Genomic DNA, 22,654 nt, shown 5'->3' on the forward strand with positions numbered 1-22,654 from the left:
GTGACATTTTAGCACAGCTAATAGACAATTTTTGGCATTTCCTAGGAAGGGAATCCTTCTACAGCTTTCATGAATTTGACATCTGCTTTTGATCTCATCTGAAAGGAGCATCTTGGGTAGAAAGTGCATCTTGGGTAGAAACCTTATCACATGCCTGTACTTAAATAACCTTTTGGAATCTGTCACAATGGCAGGAGACAAGGAAGAGCCTCTACTGGCTGCCACCACTCCGGTAAGGGTCTTTTTCAAAGGTCCCAGCTAACTCACCCACCCCTCTTTTCCTTCTTAACAAAACACCCTCTAACCATGACCGAAGAGACGTGAGGAGTATAACAACAGTATAACAAGACAGTATAACAGGCAGTATAACAACACAGGTTTATTATACGTGCTTGAGAAGAAACAAGTGGGATGTACAAACTTTGAGCGCAACAGTGAATATGAAAAAAGTAAAGGTGGAACAAAACAAAAATAAAAACTCCATTGCAACTAACTAAATGCTTTCTTCCTATAATGTGAACAGACCCAAACTCACCATTCCTTGAGTGAGGGAACCCTCCTGCTGCACCCTTCCCAGTGATAACTCTCCTGACTGCAGCCTCTCCAGAGAGAACACTCTCCCTCTATACCCAGGCCTTTTTATTTCTTCTTCCCAGGTCCCACCCCCTGTGATCTTCATTGGTCAAATCTTCCCACCCAATCAGAGGGACAGAAGGGATCCTGGGCTATGTAGGCCCTGTAGCTACTCTAACACAGGCTTCCCTGGAGCCTGTAGGCCACACTAGGCTGAGGATCATGATAGAGTTGTAGAAAGGAGAAAAAGTCCTTAAAGACTAACAGAAATTTTGATAGGGTAGGAGTTGTCATGACTCAGTGCTCAGTTCTTCAGATACCCATACAAAACATCAAGAAGTGAGCAGTACTTTCAAAATCTCACAAGTTTTGTTAGTCTTTACAGTGCTGCTGGACTCTGACCCTTTTGTATTGCAACAGACAGACTAACATGGCTACTGTTGTGTCCTAGGCTCAAATGGGAGAACTGTTACTGGGGAGGGAAGCCGAACAAGCCAGAGCTTGAACTCCACACCAGGGTTCCAGAGAAGTCCTAAGCGTGCCCAATCAGGGGAAGGTGAAACATAAGCAGCCAATCAACATCCAGGCTCATACTGTACCCTGATAGGCCCTTAGGGCCCTGTAAATAGCCAATCCATGTAGATAGTTAAGGACCAATCAGAAGGGGGCAAGAATTGTATAAAGGAGCGCGAAGTTTGAACAGGTGTGTGTGTTCCTGAAGTAAAGCTTGCTGAAATCACTCTCCGACTCTGGTCTCTTACTGCGCCGAACCCAGTACTTTACACTGGCAACGAAGGTGGGATGCCAGTAAGAACCAGCAACAGAACCAGGAACACAGGAAGCGGCTAAATCCGAGCCATCTGGGTCCGCACCTCCGCTCTGCACAAGCCGCCCAGATGCGCTGCCAAGAATGGAGGCTCCAGCCGACCTCCTACAGCCCTTTAGATCGATCGCCCCGAGCTGTGGGACTTGTGGGTCGAAGGCTTCCAGTCATACCTGGCCTTCTGGAAGATTACAGAGGCCACCATGCAGAGAGCTCTGCGTATCAGTACGTGTGGCACAGAGACCGTGGACATAGCCAGGGCTCTTCTCCAACCCAGGAAGCTCTCAGAGACGCCGGTGAACCACATCATCAGCGCTCTGGAGAAGTACTTCCAGCCCCAGCCAACCAAGCTCACCCGGCACTGGGACTTCCGACAAAGGACACAGAAGGCAGGCAAAACCTCCATGGCATTATAATAATAATAATAATAATAATAATAATATTTTATTTATATCCCGCCCTCCCCGCAAAGCGGGCTCAGGGCGGCTAACAGACACAGGAGTCCCATGATTCACATTGAACAATATAACCGACATGGGATCCCATGATTCATAAAAACATAACAACATAACAGTTTAAACATTAATTACAGATAAGTTATTTAAAATACATACATGGTCCCTTCATGGTCCCTTCATACAGGAGTGTGATAAGCCCTTCTCTCTGATTATTTTACATACAAACTTAGCATTCTTAACAAGCCTGCGCCGGGTGGCGAGCCGATGCAGTTTCGCAGACCTCAACGAAGCCCTTCTCGACCAGTTTGTATGGGGCTTGAGGGACGAAAAACTAGTGCAGAAACTCCTGTCCCTCTCCAATTGCGACTTAACAAAGGCAATTGACGTGGCCACCAGCTGGGAGAAGGGCAGATCAGCAGAGCCACGGGCGACAAGACAGGCTGCGGCACACCAGATCAACCCTGAACCATCTACTGAGGACTCGGACGAGGACAGAGCTCTACAAACCGGTTATCGTTCAGCAGGAAGGAAGACCACCCACGTCCCACAAGGCATGAGACACAAGACACCACCTGCATGTGCAAGTTGCGGCGGCCAGCACGAGCGGAAGACCTGCCGATTCCGGAATGCCACCTGTCGACTCTGCAACAAGGAAGGCCACATCGCCTGTGCCTGCAGATCCAAATCCCGAGCACGCGGCCCGCAAAGATCTGGGTACTCCGAAGGCCAGCCAGACTTTGAGATCGACGCTTTCCATGCCCACCGATACCCGGTACAGTACCTACCCTCGCCAGTCAGGCCCTCCAAAATCCGGGTCAATATAGGGATCGGGGGGGTGCCCTGCCAAATGGAGGTGGACTCTGGGTCAGCATCATCTATCATAGCGGCAGAGACATTTTTTAAAATTCCCACCAGGCTGAGGCCTCGTCTCAGGGACCCGGGGTTTACCTTAGTGGACTTCCAGAAAAATAAGGTGCCTATCTTGGGAGTGGGCCCGGTCCCAGTCCAATACAAGGGGTTCAAGGGCCAGCTGCAGGTGCTAGTGGTCAAGAACCACCTTACAAACCTTTCGGGTCTCGACTGGTTCAAGCCCTTGGGACTAGAGATCAGGGGGGTCAATAAGACTGTCGGAGTGGACTTTAACAAGGTTTGCAAAGAGTTCCCGGCTGTTTTCGATGTTCACCTTGGGCTGCTACACGGGTCCCCCGGTCTCACTACACCTCAACCCCACAGTGCGGCCTATTAGGCTTAGAGCGCGGCGAGTTCCATTCGCACTCAAGCCTAAAATTGAGGAGGAACTGGATAAACTGATTGCACAGGGAATACTAGAGCCTGTCACCCACGCAACCTGGGAAACTCCCATCGTGACCCCAGTCAAGCCCAGTGGAGAGGTGCAGATTTGTGCAGACTATAAGTGCACCCTCAACAAGGCTCTTCAGGCCCACGCATACCCTGTGCCCATCGTCAGCCACGTTCTAGCCACCCTAGCCGGCGCAAAATTTTTTGGCAAGTTGGACTTGGCCCAAGCTTACCAACAGCTGCCGGTGGATGAGGCCACGGCCAACGCCCAAACAATTGTGACCCACCGGGGGGCCTTTAGAGTAAAGCGATTGCAATTTGGTGTGAGTGTGGCTCCGGGGTTGTTCCAGGAACTCATGGACTCTCTTTTAAAAGGACTTCCCGGAGTCACTCCATTCTTCGATGATGTGCTGATGGCGGCAGCCTCGCCTGAAGAATTCACCGCCCGCCTTAGAGGAGTCCTACAACGTGTTGAAACAGCCGGCCTCAAGGTCAAACGGGAGAAGTGCCTCCTGGGTGTGGATCGGGTGGAATTCCTGGGGTTCTCCATCGATGCCCAGGGGGTCCACCCCTCCGACGCCAAGCTGCGTGCCATCAGAGATGCTCCAGCACCCACCAACAAGCAAGAACTCCAGGCCTTCCTCGGCCTCCTAAACTTTTACCATGCTTTTCTCCCCCACAAGGCAGCGGCGGCCGAACCCCTGCACCGGCTTCTAGACAAGAACCGACCCTGGGCATGGGGCCGCCAGCACGCTAAAGCCTTCCAGGATATCAAGGGCCTCCTGATGTCCAACTCTGTCCCTGCCCTTGGTCCTTGCATGCAACGCATCCCCTTATGGCGTGGGGGCAGTTCTGGGCCACCGACTCTCTGATGGGACCGAAGTCCCTATCACGTACTACTCGCGGACCCTCTCGTCGGCGGAGCGGAACTATGCCCAGGTCGACAAAGAAGGGTTGGCTGTCGTGGCCGGCGTCAAAAAATTCCATGATTACATCTATGGCCGGCCCTTTACCTTCTATACGGACCACAAACCCCTCTTGGGCCTCTTTGCATCGGACCGGCAGACCCCTCAGGTGTTGTCCCCACGGGTCCTCCGTTGGTCCATTTTTCTAGCCGGCTACACTTACACCCTAGTGCATCGCCCGGGCAAGGCAATGGGACATGCTGACGCCCTGAGCCGCTTGCCCTTGCAAGACATGGATCCAGATCCAGCCCCGGCTCAGCCGATTCTACTGATGGACATGCTTCCGGACAGGCCACTGCTCGCCCGCGACGTTGCTGCCCTCTCCGCTCGTGATCCAGTCCTCTCCCGTGTCTTGGACTGGGTGGGGAGGGGGTGGCCCAAGGGCTCGACTGGGCCGGAATTTACTCCGTTTGCAGCCAGGAAAGACGAACAATCCACCCACAAAGGCTGCCTACTATGGGGCAAGAGAGTCGTCATCCCCAAACCCTTGCAAGACCAAGTGCTGAGAGCCCTGCACGAGGCACACCCGGGCATAGTCCGCATGAAGGCTCTCGCACAGAGCTATGTCTGGTGGCCCGGCCTTGATGCAGAAATTGAGGCTTGGGTTAAAAGGTGCCCGACGTGCCAGGTGTCAAGGCCTGACCCCCCACGTGGCCCAGTGCAATCATGGGAATCCACCAAAACCCCTGGTCAAGACTGCATATGGACTTTGCTGGCCCCTTCCATGGGTGGACTCTACTCATACTAGTGGATTCATACTCCAAGTGGTTGGAGGTGGTCCAGGTGCCCTCGCCATCGTCGCAGGCGACCATCAGGGCTCTGAGGACCATCTTTGCAACCCACGGTTTGCCGGAGACCATCGTCACCGACAACGGCACAGCATTCACGTCCACAGTATTCCAGGACTTCTTGGCCAGGAACCTCATCAGGCACATTCGCTCTGCCCCGTTTCATCCAACCACCAACGGCCAGGCAGAGCAGATGGTGCGCACGTCAAAGGAGGCCTTGAACCGTCTGGGCCCCTCAGACTGGCCAAAAGACATGGCGTGTTTCCTAATGGCCTACCGGACGGGTTATTGAGGAAGACTCAGCATGGGTTCTGCAAGGGAAGATCTTGCCTCACTAACCTGTTGCATTTCTTTGAGGGGGTGAACAAACATGTGGACAAAGGAGACCCGATAGATGTTGTTTACCTTGACTTCCAGAAAGCTTTTGATAAAGTTCCTCATCAAAGGCTCCTTAGAAAGCTTGAGAATCATGGAGTAAAAGGACAGGTCCTCTTGTGGATCAAAAACTGGCTGAGTAATAGAAAGCAGAGAGTGAGTATAAATGGGCAGTCTTCGCAGTGGAGGACGGTAAGCAGTGGGGTGCCGCAGGGCTCGGTACTGGGTCCCATGCTCTTTAACTTGTTCATAAATGATTTAGAGTTGGGAGTGAGCAGTGAAGTGGCCAAGTTTGCGGATGACACTAAATTGTTCAGGGTGGTGAGAACCAGAGAGGATTGTGAGGAACTCCAAAGGGATCTGTTGAGGCTGGGTGAGTGGGCGTCAACGTGGCAGATGCGGTTCAATGTGGCCAAGTGCAAAGTAATGCACATTGGGGCTAAGAATCCCAGCTACAAATACAAGTTGATGGGGTGTGAACTGGCAGAGACTGATCAAGAGAGAGATCTTGGGGTCATGATAGATAACTCACTGAAAGTGTCAAGACAGTGTGCGTTTGCAATAAAAAAGGCCAATGCCATGCTGGGAATTATTAGGAAGGGAATTGAAAACAAATCAGCCAGTATCATAATGCCCCTGTATAAATCGATGGTGCGGTCTCATTTGGAGTACTGTGTGCAGTTCTGGTCGCCGCACCTCAAAAAGGATATTATAGCTTTAGAGAAGGTGCAGAGAAGGGCAACTAGAATGATTAAAGGGCTGGAGCACTTTCCCTATGAAGAAAGGTTGAAACGCTTGGGACTCTTTAGCTTGGAGAAACGTCGACTGCGGGGTGACATGATAGAGGTTTACAAGATAATGCATGGGATGGAGAAAGTAGAGAAAGAAGTACTTTTCTCCCTTTCTCACAATACAAGAACTCGTGGGCATTCGATGAAATTGCTGAGCAGACAGGTTAAGACGGATAAAAGGAAGTACTTCTTCACCCAAAGGGTGATTAACATGTGGAATTCACTGCCACAGGAGGTGGTGGCGGCCACAAGTATAGCCACCTTCAAGAGGGGTTTAGATAAAAATATGGAGCACAGGTCCATCAGTGGCTATTAGCCACAGTGTATGTGTGTATATAACATTTTTTGCCACTGTGTGACACAGAGTGTTGGACTTGATGGGCCGTTGGCCTGATCCAACATGGCTTCTCTTATGTTCTTATGTTCTTATGTTTGGACCACACCCACCGCCTCCACAGGTCGCAGTCCAGCAGAACTCCTCATGGGCCGCCGCATCAGCACCCTGCTGGACAAGCTGCACCCTGACCGAGCCCCAGACAGGCGACCGACGCCGGAACACCTTAAAGCCCCCAGAGGGTTCTACCCAGGTGAGACAGTGTGGGCACGGAACTATGCAACCACTGGCCCCGCCTGGCTCCCTGGAAAGGTGGACCACGTCACTGGACCGGTCTCCTATGCAGTGACCTTGGAGGGTGGACATCTCCTGAGGTGACACATCGACCAACTCTGGGGTCGCCTGCCTACTGGAGAGCGAAGGTCAGAGGCTCCAGATCCGGACAACGTAAGTCCCCGAGAGCCTGACACAGAACAGGGTTCCGTGGAGCCCGCTTCAGCTCAGCAGGAGGAGACCCCCGACCGCGCAGCTGAACCCAGGTCTCTCGGGACCGCCATCCCAGATGTCTCCAGCTCTGCAGTAGTGGAACCACCAACCGAGTCGGAACGCCCAGTCCCCTCGGAGCTCCGACGCTCGACACGAGACCGCCGCCCTCCGGCATATCTCCAGGACTATGTCACCTGATAGCTGGAACTATGGGGGGAGGGGTTTGTGTCCTAGGCTCAAATGGGAGAACTGTTACTGGGGAGGGAAGCCGAACAAGCCAGAGCTTGAACTCCACACCAGGGTTCCAGAGAAGTCCTAAGCGTGCCCAATCAGGGGAAGGTGAAACATAAGCAGCCAATCAACATCCAGGCTCATACTGTACCCTGATAGGCCCTTAGGGCCCTGTAAATAGCCAATCCGTGTAGATAGTTAAGGACCCATCAGAAGGGGGCAAGAATTGTATAAAGGAGCGGGAAGTTTGAACAGGTGTGTGTGTTCCTGAAGTAAAGCTTGCTGAAATCACTCTCTGACTCTGGTCTCTTACTGCGCCGAACCCAGTACTTTACGGCTACCCAACTTAATCTATCTGTTTGGAGTCAGTTTTCCTGCTCCAATGAAGGGCACCTCACCAATTCAAGTCCTTACTGCTAAAAGGTTATGGGAAGGTTGTGAGTCTTTTTCTTTATCCTCCATTTAAACTATGTGGCCTCCACTCTTCATCCCCTTCTTGCAGAATTAGATGGCATCCAAATTAACTAAAGTTCTGATGTTCTCCAATAACTGCAGTAAGCAGAAGTTAGCTTACTCTTCTTGTGTTTTGTCTTGAATGTCTTATGGTGCTTGACAGGCCTCGGATTGAGTGGGAGCTCACAGGAGCACAGCTTCTGAACCTTTCTGAGAGTTCCACCTCCTCCTTCTGAGAGTTCCACCTCCTTGTCCATTGAATAGTACGTGCAGCTGCATAACAATCCCTGGATGAGCTCCACCACCTATTTTTCTACAAAATGACTGCTGATGCTTGATAGATTTATTTATGGATGGACAGACAGATGGTAGGTAGATTATAGAAGAATGGACACAAAGAGAGAGAGAGATGATATAATCTATCCGGCACTATTTTTTGGGAAAAGCCCAACAGGAATTCTTTTGCATATTAGGCCATATACCCTGATATTACTATTGTTTCATGGAGACCATTTTTGTGGGGAAAGCCCAACAGGAATTATTTTGCATATTAGACCACACCCCCTGATATTACCATTGTTTCATGAAGATCTTTTTTATAGAAAAAACCCAGCAGGAACTCATTTGCATATTAGGCCACACACCCTGATATTACCATTATTTCATGCAGACCTTTTGTGTGGGAGAAGCTGAGCAGGAACTCATTTGCATATTAGGCCACACCCCTGACACCAAGGCAGCCAGAACTGCATCCCTGTGCTCTCCTGCTCAAAAAGAGCCCTGCTGTCTGTGATGTCACTTTTCTGCACCTGTGATATATTTGGCTGAGAAGCAGATGCTGAAGGAGAGGGAGACAGTAATGAACCTTGTACCTTGTACAACTCAAATGATTGGCTCAGAGCGTGAGATCTGATGGCTGACGACCCTCCCCACGGCCTAGTTCAGGGGTGGCCAAACTGCGGCTCAGGAACCACATGTGGCTCCCTCAAGCACATCGTGTGGCTCTCAAAGACTCCACTGCCCCAGCAGCTGTCTGGGAAAAGGCATCTGTGATGTCACTTGTCTGCACCTGTGGTTTACTTGGGTGAAAAGCAGATGCTGAAGGAGAGGTAGACAGTAATGAACCTTGTACCTTGTACAACGCACATGATTGCCTCAGAGCGTGAGATCCGATGGCTGATGATCCTCCCCGTAGCCTAGTTGTTGCTCCAGAAGTGCACCTTCCAGTCCCGAAGGAGATCTCCACCATTCAAGGAAAGTGAGGTCCCTCAAGATCCCTGTCTCCACCCAACAGGCCAACATTGTGCACACCAATGAACAGCTAAGTAAATCCTGAACCCAGAGCTGCCCCATGCGTATGAGTGGACCTGCATTGAGATACTGTCAAGCGCCGATATTTCTCAATAAGCTGTCTTTAGTTTTAAATCAGAGCTGTTTTATCGTTAGAAACTCAGAAGCTGTACCAAGGACACAAGCCTTGGGAGTGATGACGTATACAGCGTTACACAGTTGCTATACAGGATATCTTCAAAGGTTACATTACAGATGAGTCACGGGTTCAAAGGTTGCTGAATACTATCTTTTTTATGACTAAGGAATCTAGGCTATTAACAACATCTCCCTTTCTCACACTTCTTTAGCAGAAGATAGGAGTTGTCTGTGTGAACCTGTGGGAGAGGCGACTGGAAAGTGGTACCAGCCAGGCTGTAGCATAAACATTCTTGGGCCAGATGAATTTATTACTTGCTCAATGGTTGTATATAAGCAGGGTGCAGTCGAGAGCTGGTGACCTGCTCTATGTCTAAGAAACAACCATGTTACAGAAATAAGTGCGCTTGACAGATACCCAGGTCAAAAGGGGATTGCTGGAGACTGAGACTCCGTTAAAGGAGGAAAAAGCCAGACCTGAGGTTGGTCTTCCTTCTCTGGGAGATCTGAATGTTGTGCTATGGGAAGGATGCCCCAGCCCTGGCCCTGGTGAGGCGGGTGCCTGGTCACATGACCATGTGTCTGGTCACATGACCATGTTGGCACAGTTCAGATGTCCCAAAGGCATTTGGAGTGCCTTCAAAGAACATTTACTGCATGAGAGGACCAGGGATACATGAGCATGAAAGGGAGCCGGCTTGCCATACAGTAGGAAGGACAGGCCAGGAAGAGAGTCCAATACATATAGGCACTAGGCATGAAAAAGTGTGTGTGTGTGTGTGTGTGTGGTGTGGATTGAACTAGCTGTTCTTTTAATCGGTTTTTAAAAATTCGCTATTTTGCATGCTAACTTACTGCCCAATGCCAATATGTAGCACTGTTCACTGGACTCCGTTTCATTGTCAGATGAAGTGTGCTTACCCTTAATAAAAAATTGTTGGTGTCAAAGGCGCCACTGGATTCTAACTTTCTTCTATTGCTTCAGAGCAACACAGCTACCCACCTGGATCAAGTTTATTGTGCGCCTTGAGTTCTACTATTACAGAAGACGGCCCTGAGCTTGCTCCGCCCTGAGCCTGCTCCGGCGAGGAGGGCGGGATACAAATAAAATTTTGTTGTTGTTGTTGTTGAAAAGGTCTCCTTTTAAATTCCATTTACCCCGTGCACAATTTTGTCTCTCTCATGTCACCTCTTAGTCAAAGAGGTCAAAGCCCCAGAAACTTTTACCTTTCCTCATACAAAAAGTTCTCCCACACTGATGAGTTCCCATAAACATGTTTTTCTTCAGCTGTGCACAAATTAATAGTTTCAGGAGGTTGCAATCAAAATTCTTTGCCTTTTAATTACCAAAATTGTGGTGAGGTCTTCTCTTCCATAAGGAATTGCTTCAGAGATCACCTTCACAAACAATCATGTCATCCTCAGACTCGAGGGCCAAAGTGATCACTTTATGTGATGCACAAATACCTCCTGTGACAGCAAGAATCTGGGCTGAGACATAGTGAAATAAACCACTGTTTTCTATAGTATCAGCTTTTTCAAGATGGAAGCCTGGATCCAATCTTTAAATCTTTGTTGCCTTGATTCTGGAAGACGGGCTTGGAATTTGCTAAAGAGCTGAGGATGCCCTTGAGTAGCAGATGCAAGGGAGAATTGTGTCAGGGCAGATACAAAATGCTGATAGTGATGCTGGTGTTGGTGCTTCTTCTGCTCCTTACCCAGAGCGTCGTCTGTGGGGCAGAAAGGGCAAAATGCCCATTGAATTTGTTTGAGGATCAAAAGAACCCTGTGAACCATTATAGGCCAGGAGACTACCTTATTGGCGGGATCCTACCTGTATCTGCTGCTGATCGAACACAACTCCGCTTCAATAAGCCTCCCAGAACTCATAGGTCAGTAATTTGTGATACAGATGTAATGTGATTCTACTCCATTCGAGTTTCATAGACTCCCCTTTCTCATGTCCCTGGAGAAATCACCGTCTTTAGTTGGTTCTGATATTTTTTGTTCTGAGACTGTAGGAGCATGAAAGTGTAAACGGAGCCCTGATGGATCAGACTTGTGGTCTACCTAGTTCAAAACCATGTCTCACAGAATAACTGCAGGTTCTTCAGGAGGGCCAAGATCACGGCATAGAGTCTGAGTCCTTCCGCTGAGGTTGATAGTTGGTAGTATTACTTAGAGGTTTACTGTCCCTGAATGAGCAGATTCAAATTAATCACCATGGCTAGTAGCCACTGGTCCACGTACCCTCCATGAATTAGTCCAGTCGCCTTTTCAAGTTGTCTATTCCTGTGCCCTTCACTCCATCTTCTGCAATCCATTTCTACCTTTTGATAACCCACTGTGTAAAAAAAAAAGCTCCCTTTTGTCTGTCCCAAATCTACTGTCCATCAAAGTTTTGGATATCCTCAATTGCTAGTGTTTTGGGAAAGGGAGAAAAAATAGTCTCTGTCTACTCCCTCTCCCCTCTCCATAAATGTATTAACCTCTTTAAATTCCCCCTCTGAGGTAGCTGAGGTATCTTTCAGCCTGTTGCGTATGAGGACCAAAGTGAAGACTATTAGGTGTGTTTCTGCCTGGCTCATTGGAGCCTTGAGAACTGAGCTTGGGGACTCAGGAACAATGGGACGGGACGGTGGCTCAGTGGTAGAGCATCTGCTTGGGAAGCAGAAAGTCCCAGGTTCAATCCCTGGCATCTCCAAAAAAGGGTCCAGGCAAATAGGTGTGAAAAACCTCAGCTTGAGACCCTGGAGAGCCGCTGCCAGTCTGACTTTGATGGACCCAGGGTCTGATTCAGTAGAAAGCAGCTTCATATGTTCATATGTTCAATGGGCAGTAGGATCCAAATCCCTTTTGCCCTGCTCCAATCAAGAGCCCTTTGCTGGTTTGAATGAACCAATGGCGTGCTAGCACTGGAACCTAAAGATGTATATACGTTGGCCCCGTTGGCCCAGTTCTCCTGTCTTAGAGTGCAGCCCTGTGCTATGCTGTTCTGCAATAAAGAGCTAAGATCGCTGTAATGAAAACCTCTCTTAAAGGGTATGGGCTGCTTGCCAATTTTTATTTTTCCAGCAGTGTTTTGGTTATGTGTGACCTTGGAAGGAGTTGTCCTAATCTCCTTCTAATTAATAGTTACCCTCAGCTGTTTTGGGTTGATTAGTTCTTCCGGAATGTCCATTTTTGGTTTGTCATTAGCCAGCTGAGGGGGACTTATACTGTTCCCAAAACCGTTTGAGATATACACTGTCTTTTTGGCAAGAAGCCGTCCTGCTTCCTGGCTGGTGTTTATGGTGAGATGTAAGTCTTATTAGTTACTTATATTTTAGAACGTTGTTGTTTTCCTTGCACCAATCTGTTTTAAACTGCCTGCCAGCTCAATAAATATTTTTGCTTATCTTTGAGTTGCGCTGCCTTGTCTATCGCTGTAAAGAAAACGCCTTGCTCCGCCTCGGTGTGAGGGGAGTAGAGGTTGTTGCATGTTGAGCAGTGCTGGGATATGTGATTTGGTGTGGCATTCAAGGCATAGGTAGTTTATGAAGACTGTGAGCTGTTTGCTATTTTGATAGCTAGTCAGGATGGCTGAGAGCTTGAACCCATTTGTGAATGGAATAGAGGAATTTACATTCCATACGTTGCAGACAGTAGACATGACAGGAAGACCTGACTTGTTTGTCTCTCCTCGGGATGTACAAGGAAGGTCAGAATTTTGCCCTGACTCTTCATTAGAGTCAAGCCATGTTAAGCCCAGGTGGAGAGATTTCCAGGGCAGAGATTTATGGCAAGAAGAAACTCCCAGGCATACAGCTGAGTTTTTGGCATGGCGGGAGGAGCAGATATTGATTGAGCTCCCCCCTCAGAGACATTCTGATTTGGAATTTCAGGAGATTAAACCAGATAGACGCTGTGGGGTTGGGAATCGATGGTTGCCACAACCATGGGAACCTGCTTTTTGGGCACCAACAGGAGATCAAGATGGGGAGTCTCAGCCACAAGAGGCTAAGGGCTTACAATGTCCACAACATCTACCCAGACAGAGGGATAAGTATGTAGAGATGGAGTGTGGGCAAAACAGTGTTGCAGCTTCACCTCTCTCTCCCTCTAGACAATGGTCTCGAGCAGCCAGTCCCCCTAGGCAGAGATTTGGAGATTAGAACTCTCCATGTTGGAATTGGCAGAGGCACCGAGAAGACGGGTTGCCACGGCAAAGACAGAGGCATGATAGCCCAATGTGGCAATACTAGAGAGAACAGAGTCCTTGGTGTTATGATAGGAAAATGTTTCCATCGTATAAGCCACCTATGGATATTTTGGCTTATTTTTCTCTTTTTGAACGTACCTGTGTAGAGATGCAAGTTCCCCATCAATTTTATATGATTATTTTGAGATCTTTGTTGTCTGGGGATCTTTTGGAACTTATGGGACAGTTACCTCCCCAAGATGCTCTGTCTTATGACAAGTTTAAAGTTTTGGCTAGGCAGCGTTTTGCACTGAATGCTGAAACATATAGAAGAGCATTTAGAAGGGTGGACCGTACCTTATGAACTGGAAGTCTTCATTTGGTTGCAGCTAAAATTGCGGCAGAATCTGGATTATTGGCAAACAGCTGAAGGAGTTAGTAGTTTTGAGGGCCTGAGAGAACTGATTCTGAAGGAGCACTTCCAGAAATTATTGCCAGATGAAATTGCCCCATTGGTCCTTGATAGAGCCCCTGCTGCAGTAGGGGATGCAGTGGGCCTAGCGGAACTTTTAAAACTGAATGGACAGCGTGGATTTGGAAAGCAGCTTTCAGCTGGAGGAGCTAGCAGTCGCTCTACTGTGACAGAGATGGGTAGGCTGGGAAAAGGTGGGGAGGGGAGTAAATCCTCCACCCCCCCAGGAGAAGAGCTCTGCCCTCATTCTAGGGTGGGCCCTTCTAGTGGAATCTGTTTTTTCTGTAGGAAACCTGGCCATTTATGTAGAGACGGTGAACTTTTAAAAGCTAAAAAACCAGTTAAGGAACTTCCCAGTACTAGCAGTCCAGCAGTTTGGATTATTTCCCAGGATCCTCTTGCAACTGAGGACTGGAAGGAAGAAGAAACATTGACGGGTGCTTTAACTGTTGCTCCAGTCACTACTGAGTTAGTGGCTGAGCCTAGGACTTTTACATTTGCTACCGCTCCGACAGAAGCATCTAGTTCAGGAGGAGTTAATTCTGTTCCACCCAGTGTGAATCGGGCAACTCTACAATTTTCAAGAGAGATAAGGATCAATGATATCCCTGTTAAAGCATTTCGGGACTCAGGAAGTGATGTCACTGCAGTTCAGCGATCTCTGGTTAAAGACCATCAAATGTTGAACCAATTTGTGTGAATAACTCCTTATGCTTCTGCTGCAGTTCAGAAAGAGCTAGCTAAAGTGGAAGTGGAGTATAAAGGACTGAAGATGGTTTTGCAGGTCATTGTACATCCAGATGCGGCCTGTAAAATTCCGGTGTTGCTGGGTAATGACGTTGGGTATCTTTATCATAAACATACCTTGTTATCTAACCCTGCTTGGTCCGGTGAAACCCGTCAGTCTGTAGAAACTCAGACTGAGAGTGAGAGCAGCAGTGTTGTGTCTTCTAGTAATAATCTCCCCTGCTTGCCAATTGAGTTGAAGTAAATCTGGAGCAGGCAGGTTGTCAATTGGGGAGGGGTGAAGAAGTAGCAGTGGAAACGTTGTCTACAAGCAGCTTTGCTCTCCCTTCTTTAGCAGAAGATTTAGAAGATTTTAAAAGTGCTCAAAGGGCTGATCCAACCTTAGAGACCTGCCGTGCTCTTGCACGTAATCCAGATGCTCGTGTTCGGTTCTATTTTGAAAAGGATTTGCTTTATAGGGAACACAAACCAAAAGCTTCTCCTGAAGAATGTGACTCTAGAAAACAGCTTGTAGTCCCTCGTGGGTTTAGAGCTAAAGTTTTGGACTTAGCTCATACGTCTGTGTTTGCTGGCCATGCAGGAATAAAAAAGACACTGGAAAAAGTAACTACGTATTTCCATTGGCCAGGGGTTTATGAGTCAGTACGGGATTATGTTAAGAGCTGTCATACGTGTCAGGTGGTTGGTTATTCAAATGATAACCCCCCCCCCCAACCACCTTGCAGAGTATTCCTATGGATTCTGCTATTTTTGAGAAAATTGGTATTGATCTGGTGGGCCCATTTAATAAGCCAACGCGTGGGGGTAAGAAATATATTTGCACTGTGATTGATTATGCTTCACCCATGGTTATAGCCACCCCAATGGCTACTACCTCTGCTGCAAATCTGGTTAAAGCCCCTTTAAATGTTATTTGCACTTGGGGAATTCCTAAGACTCTTGTATCAGATATGGGGTCAAATATGATGTCTAATCTGACCCAGCAGGTGCTCGCTTTAGCAAAAGTGGATCATCATACCAGTATAGCCTTTCAACATCAAGGGAATGGCTTAGCGGAAGTTACTCAAAAAAAGTTAGTGAACATGCTGTGTAAATATGCTCTGGCCCATGGTAGTACTTGGGATAGCGAGTTACCTTTTGTGATAGCTGCTTACAATGACACTGTGCAAGAGAGTTTGGGTTTTGCCCCGAATGATTTGGTGTATGGTAGGACCCTAAATAATCCCTTATCCCTGTTAAAGAGTCAATGGGAAGGTTTTGTGGATGCTAAACCTCAGTGTGTTGCTGCCTATTTCCAAAACTTACAGCACACTTTGTTGGATGTCTGGGAAGCAGCTCAAAGTAATTTAAAGGCTGCTCAGGAGAGTCAAAAGCGGTTTTACGATCGTAAGGCTGTAGATAAAGAATTTTTTCCTAATGAAAAGGTGCTGATTTTGAAGCCAGTTAAGCCACATAATTTTGAGTCCAAAGTGGCTGGGACCTGGCACTATTATTCAGAGACTAAGTTCAGTGTGTTATTTAGTGGCCTGTCCAGAATTGCATTCTAAGCCCCGAGAGTATCGTGGGAACTCACTTAAAAATATTACGAGAGAACTGTTAAAGTTGTGAGTTTGCAATCAGAGGAAGAGGAGTTGTTTCAGGGCCCCCGTGATTTACTGGCAGATTATCAAGCTTCATGCTGCCTTGATGATGTTTTGTCTAATTCCAGCTTGTCTGAAGTGCAGGCTGCTCAACTATATAGTTTGTTAAAAAAACTTTGAGAGTGGAAGAACTTCTTTAATAACTCATCATGTTGATACTGGGACTGCTGCTCGTTTCAAGTAGACCTTATCAGGTAAATGATGCTCATGCATGGGATGTGGCTAAGGAAATAGCCAAAATGCTTAAACTGGGTGTGATCGAACCGAGTCAGTCACCATGGTCATCACCTGTGGTATTAGTCCCAAAGAAAGATCAAAGCATAAGATTTTGTGTGGATTATCGTAAACTAAATGCTTTAACAGTGGCTGATTCTTTTCCCCTCCCTCATATTGATTTATTAGTAGAACGTCTAGGGAAAGCAAGGTTTATTTCTGTTTTTGATTTGACCAAAGGTTATGGGCAGGTACCTTTGACTCCAGAAGCTGCCCTTAGATCTGCTTTTGTAACCCAACAGGGATTATATCAGTTTAATATAGACCCATACCAGTCTGGTTTCTGGCCGGGCCACGGGACGGAGACGGTCCTGGTCGCCTTGGTGGATGACCTCCAGTGGCAACTGGACCGAGGCGGTGTGGCGGTGCTGATGTTACTAGATCTGTCGGCTGCATTTGATACGGTCGACCATCAGCTGCTGATCCACCGCCTCGCCAACATAGGGGTTAGGGGGTTGGCCTTACAATGGCTTTCCTCCTTCCTCATGGGTTGGGGACAAAGGGTGGCGATTGGGGGTGAGCGATCCCAGAGGCGCACACTAGATTGTAGGGTGCCTCAGGGAGCAGTTCTCTCCCCGATGTTATTCAACATCTATATGCGCCCCCTCGCCCAGATTGCCCGGAGGTTTGGGCTGGGTTGCCATCAATATGCAGATGACACCCAGCTCTATCTACTAATGGACGGCTGGCCCGCCTCCGCCCTGGGGAACCTAGACCGGGCTCTACAGGCTGTTGCAACGTGGCTTAGGCTGAGCGGGCTGAAGTTGAACCCAGCGAAGACAGAGGTTCTCTGTGTGGGTCGTGGCACTCTGGGGAAGGAAATATCTCTCCCGGCCTTTGACGGTGCGGCGCTGAAGGCAGCACAGCGGGTAAAGAGCTTGGGTGTTTTACTGGAGCCTTCATTATCAATGGAGGCCCAGATAACAGCCACTGCCAACTCAGCATTTTTCCATCTGAGGCAGGCGAGGCAGTTGGCCCCTTTCCTAGAGCGTCAGGATCTAGCAACGGTGATCCATGCGACGGTCACCTCAAGATTGGACTACTGTAACACCCTCTACATGGGGCTGCCTCTGTGCTGGACCCGGAGGTTGCAGCTAATGCAGAATGTGGCGGCCAGGCTGTTGCTTGGTCTCCCAAGATGGGAGCATATACAGCCGGGGCTACGTGAACTGCACTGGCTGCCGATTGTATACCAGGTCCAGTACAAAGTGCTGGTCATTACCTTTAAAGCCCTATATGGCCGAGGACCAACCTACCTGAGGGACCGTCTCTCCCCGTACGAGCCCCAGAGAGCACTGAGGTCAGTAGGCAAAAACAGATTGACCATCCCTGGGCCAAAAGAAGTTAAACTTCAGAATACCTGCACACGGGCCTTTTCGACCGCGGCCCCATACCTTTGGAATCAGCTCCCAGAGGAGGTGCGGGCCCTGCGGAACCTTGATCAGTTTCGCAGGGCCTGCAAGACCACCCTCTTCAAACTGGCGTTTATGAACGGCTGAACTATAAGTGTACAATAAAGGAAACATCAAAATGGTCTGGTTTAGAGATCTGCCATCACTATACCAACTGACAGGCATAGCGTCAAACAATAATGTCACTGTCAGACTTAATACTGTCAGATTTAGTAATGTTTTTAATTAAGTATTGATTGGTTTTAAGATTAATTTAATGTTTTATTATTGTATTGTTTATTTTGGATGCTGTTAGCCACCCTGAGCCTACTTTGGCGGGGGAGGGCGGGATACAAATAAAATTTTACTTACTTACTTTAAAGTAACGCCTTTTGGGATGCGTAATAGCTCTGCAACTTTTCAACGTTTGGTTAACATTATGATTAGTGGTCTGTCTGAGTACTTCTGTGCTTACTTAGATGATATTGCCGTCTTTTCTGATAGTTGGGAACAACATCTGGAGCATGTGCAAAATGTGCTTCAGCATATTAAGAAGGCCAATTTAACCATCAAGCTGTCTAAGTGTCAGTTTGAGTTGGCTACAGTGGATTACCTGGGACACAGAGTGGGATCTGGAACCATCAAGCCTCTGCAGGCCAAAGTGCAGTGCATTGTTGACTGGCCAGTACCTACTACAAAGAAACAAATTCAAGCCTATTTAGGATTGATAGGTTATTATAGAAGATTTGTGGCCCATTTCAGTACCCTGGCAGTTCCCTTTACTGAGTTATGCAAGAAAAATTTGCCTCCTAAAGTGAAGTGGACGCCTGAATGTCAGAAAGCCTTTGAGGGCCTGAAACGTGCTTTGTTACAATCGCCTGCTCTGCAGGCTCTTGATCCTACCCAACCATATGTGGTTCAAATGGATGCTTCTCATGTTGGCGTTGGAGGTGTGCTCTTGCAAAGAGGTGTTGATGAGGAGCTGCATCCTATAGTGTTTTTGAGTAAGAAGCTTCTGCCAAGAGAGAGACATTTGTCTACGATTGAGAAGAAATGTTTAGCTCTTGTGTGGCCTCTCACGAAGCTTCGTAGTTATTTGTGGGGGCAGAAGTTTGACCTTCAAATTGATCATTCGCCTTTATGTTGGTTGGATAGGATAAAAAATTCTAATCAAAAATTACTTAGATGGAGTTTTAATCTTACAAGATTTTAATTTTGTTGTGACCCATTTATCTGGAAAGGCTAATACGGTTGCTGATGCCCTAGATGCCCTAAATTTCATCTTGAAGGGAAAGGTGTAATGAAAACCTCTCTTAAAGGGTATAGGCTGCTTGCCAATTTTTATTTTTCCAGCAGTGTTTTGGTTATGTGTGACCTTGAAAGGAGTTTCCTTATCACTACCCTTCCAGGAAGCCCCACCAAACAATGGGCACATCCACAAACCAATTGCCCTTTCACCACACGCCCTCCAGCCTAGAAATAGCAGCTCTCCAGCAGACCTGGCCTCACTCAATGCACAGCAGCCAAGAAGGTCAGAGCGCCTGCTCCGGCTGCAACGCCACTGAGGATGTTCTCCACAGCTGAGAACGAAACGTCTGGAAGAAAAACTTTCTCCAGTAGAACACGGCACTTGAGCCCGAAAGATTCTACAAACCCTAATGATGTTACCAGCCATGAAAACCTGAAATCTTTGATAAGTCTTATTAGTTAGTTATATTTTAGAACGTTATTGTTTTCCTTACACCTGCCAGCTCAGTCAAGTAATATTTTTGCTTCTCTTTGAGTTGTGCTGCCTTGTCTGTCACTGTAAAGAAAATGCCTTGCTATGCCAGAGGGGAGTTTAGGTTGTTACAATCGCTACCACCTCGCCTCTTCCTTGCATTGAACTCGCTATGTCATACAGCCACTCAATGTAACAGTAGTTTGTTTCCTAGCAGAACAAACCCTCTTTGCTTGTATGATGTAACTAGACAGAGACGGCAGCTAAGAAGATGTTTCTCGTAATACGTGACTCTCAGTCACAGCTCAAAGAAAACAGCCTGCTAAGATTGCTGGTGTCCTGGCAGGTTTTAAGCAACAGACAACTCTTCGTTTTCGTGGCAGGCATGAGGTAAAAGGAGGCTAATTGCCCGACTATCTGTGGCCTAGAAAGAACCAGGGATTTGGAATGATGTTTTCAATGAAAGGGAACAGAAATCGTGCTCCTTCTCTTGGCAGAAATCCAACCACAAACTGTGTGAGCATCTTGGCCTTCCTGTTTGCCATTCGGGACATCAATCGGAACCCCCGGCTCTTGCCCAACGTCACTTTGGGCTACAACATCTACGACAACTACGGTGATGCACGTCTGAGTTACGACGGCTTGTTCTACCTGCTCTCCTCTGGGCAAAATAATATCCCGAACTATCACTTCGGAAGAGAGAAGACCCTCCTGGCTGTTGTTGAAAGGGACGAGTCTGAAATCTCCATCCAGATTTCACATCTGATGGGCATCTTCAAAATCCCACAGGTAGGAGTGTTTCTGTGAGTGGGGCAGCTTATCCTAATTTTATTAAGCAATCTGTCCAGAGAATTTCTCTTCACAGGACGTCAGGCTCTTTCTGGCTTTCAATGAGACCACACACACCCTGCTGGTTAGATTATAAAATAAAACAATTCATTAAGCTTGACAATCCTTGCTCTGTGTAAATTCTGCTACCTGTTCGTGGATTTCCTTGAGGATGAGGCTCTGCCTTGACTGGCCACAAATTACTTATCTCTGCCTTCTAGACAATTCTCCACCTATGAGGCTTTCATTCTTTAGCCAGGATCTGGCTGCATGCTGGTGATCATGGAGTCCTTTCATTCTTGAGGGTCTAGAGTAACAATCCTGGCTATTAAACTGTGATGTTGGAAGCAGGTATTAGTCTTTAAGGAACTAGTGAGGCATCTGAATTCCTTTTCTTTTCAAAAATATTTTTAATTAAGTTTCCATATACATTGCACAGATATATCAACATTCACTAAACAGGAACATGAGCTATTTGTTAATAAACACTACACCAAGGTGAAGAGTCAAACTGTCAATAAATAATTCCATCACCATAATCAGTGAATCCAGTGAATTATAGGTAACAAGTACTTCAAAAATCAGTAAGTCAAACGTTAAAAACATGTACCTTAAAGTCATCTCAATTTCCAGGAGAGAAAAATGATGAGAGAGAGATTTAAGGAAAATGATCTTCCCCAAATATATAATTTCCTATAGTGAAAAGAAGAATCATAGAATCATAAAGTTGGAAGGTACCTCCAAGGTCATCTAGTCCAAACCCCTGCACAATGCAGGAAACTCACAAGCCCCTCCCCCTAAATTCACAGGATCTCCATTGCTGTTAGATGGCCATCTAGCCTCTGTTGAAAAACCTCCAAGGAAGGAGAGCCCAATTCCATAGAATCCAAGAGTTGGAAGGGACCTCCAGGGACATCTAGTCCAACCCCCTGCGCAATGCAGGAAACTCACAAACCCCTCCCCCTAAATTCACAGCATCTCCATTGCTGTCAGATGGCCATCTAGCCTCTGTTGAAAAATCTCCAAGGAAGGAGAGGCCAATTTCATAGAATCCTAGAGTTGGAAGGGACCTCCAGGGTCATCTAGTCGAACCCCCTGCACAATGCAGGAAACTCACAAACACCACCCCCTAAATTCACAGGATCTTCATCGCTGTCAGATGGCCATCTAGCCTCTGTTGAAAAACCTCCAAGGAAGGAGAGCCCACCACCTCCCGAGGAAGCCTGTTCCACTGAGGAATCGCCCTAATGGTCAGGAAGTTCTTCTGGTGTTCTAGTTTTCATCACTTCTAGTTTTCACCACTGTGTTTCAGTACATTGCTTAATTCCTTTCCTTGAAGCCATTGAATCTGTGTATTCTTTCTGGGTTCAGCTTTTACCCGAATTATTATACACTCATGATCACATGACTGTTTGGAGAAAGCTGACATGATATATGATAATTTAGCCATTTTTATTTCCCCACTTATGCAATGTATAACTTTTGCTGTTTCTGAAGCTCCTACATGGGTTTCATACTCTATTTACTCTGTTTTTTTAACACTGCCCAAATGTTTAAATCCAGAAGGTGAGAAGAATTGGGATTTAATGTTATATGAATGAACTCAAAAAGAGGTTTAATTCTTTAAAAGAGAGAAAAATGTTCCAAGGCCATCTAAAGAAGACGACATTTGCTTTAGAGAGGTGAAAACTTTTTAAAGGAAGGCTCATCTAATGGTTTCGAAAGTGCTAATTCCTGTGTGAATATGTATAGCAGGTAATTGGAAATGTATAAATACATCCACAATATCAGAATGGCTTTATGAAATATAGATTGTTGTATGTTTGGTTCAAATGACTCATTACAACCACTCTTCAAGTAACAACAGCTTCATATCTGATAAGTTCATTGAAAGATAGACTGCTTTTGGCATGTTTTGGAAGCTTAAGTGTTTGTATTTACCTTGAGCCGATAGCAATGGAGACCAAGTCCTATGAGGAAAAGTTGAAGAAGCTGGGGATGTTTAGCCTGGAGAGGAGGTGGCTGAGAGGTGATAGGATCACCATCTTCAAGGACTTGAAGGGCTGTCATATAAAGGATGGTGTGGAATTCTTTTCTGTGGCCACAGAAGTTAGGACCAGAACCAATGGGATGAAATTAAATCAAAAGAGTTTCCGACTCAACATCAGGAAGAACTTCCTGACTGTTAGAGCGATTCCTCAGTGGAACAGGCTTCCTTGGGAGGTGGTGGGCTCTCCTTCCTTGGAGGTTTTTAAACAGAGGCTCGATGGGCATCTGACAGCAATGAGGATCCTGTGAATTTAGGGGGAGGTATTTGTGAGTTTCCTGAGTTTCCTGAGAGATGACCCTGGAGGTCCCTTCCAACTCTAGGATTCTATGATTCTATGACTGTTAGAGCA

The 22,654-nt window shown here is 47.2% G+C and overlaps 1 protein-coding gene across 1 annotated transcript in view; it reads left to right on the plus strand.

Moving 5' to 3' along the window:
- Positions 1 to 187: 187 nt before the first annotated feature.
- Positions 188 to 22,654, plus strand: part of LOC132571703 (vomeronasal type-2 receptor 26-like) — a 28,087-nt gene continuing 5,620 nt past the window's right edge. Inside the window, exons 1-4 of the mRNA XM_060238496.1 lie at positions 188 to 232; positions 317 to 449; positions 12,244 to 12,304; positions 19,925 to 20,216. Of these exons, the coding sequence (XP_060094479.1) occupies positions 188 to 232; positions 317 to 449; positions 12,244 to 12,304; positions 19,925 to 20,216 (531 nt within the window). The remainder of the gene's footprint in view (positions 233 to 316; positions 450 to 12,243; positions 12,305 to 19,924; positions 20,217 to 22,654) is intronic.

The sequence above is a fragment of the Heteronotia binoei genome, chromosome 5, assembly GCF_032191835.1.
Source record: "Heteronotia binoei isolate CCM8104 ecotype False Entrance Well chromosome 5, APGP_CSIRO_Hbin_v1, whole genome shotgun sequence".
NCBI lineage: Eukaryota > Metazoa > Chordata > Lepidosauria > Squamata > Gekkonidae > Heteronotia > Heteronotia binoei.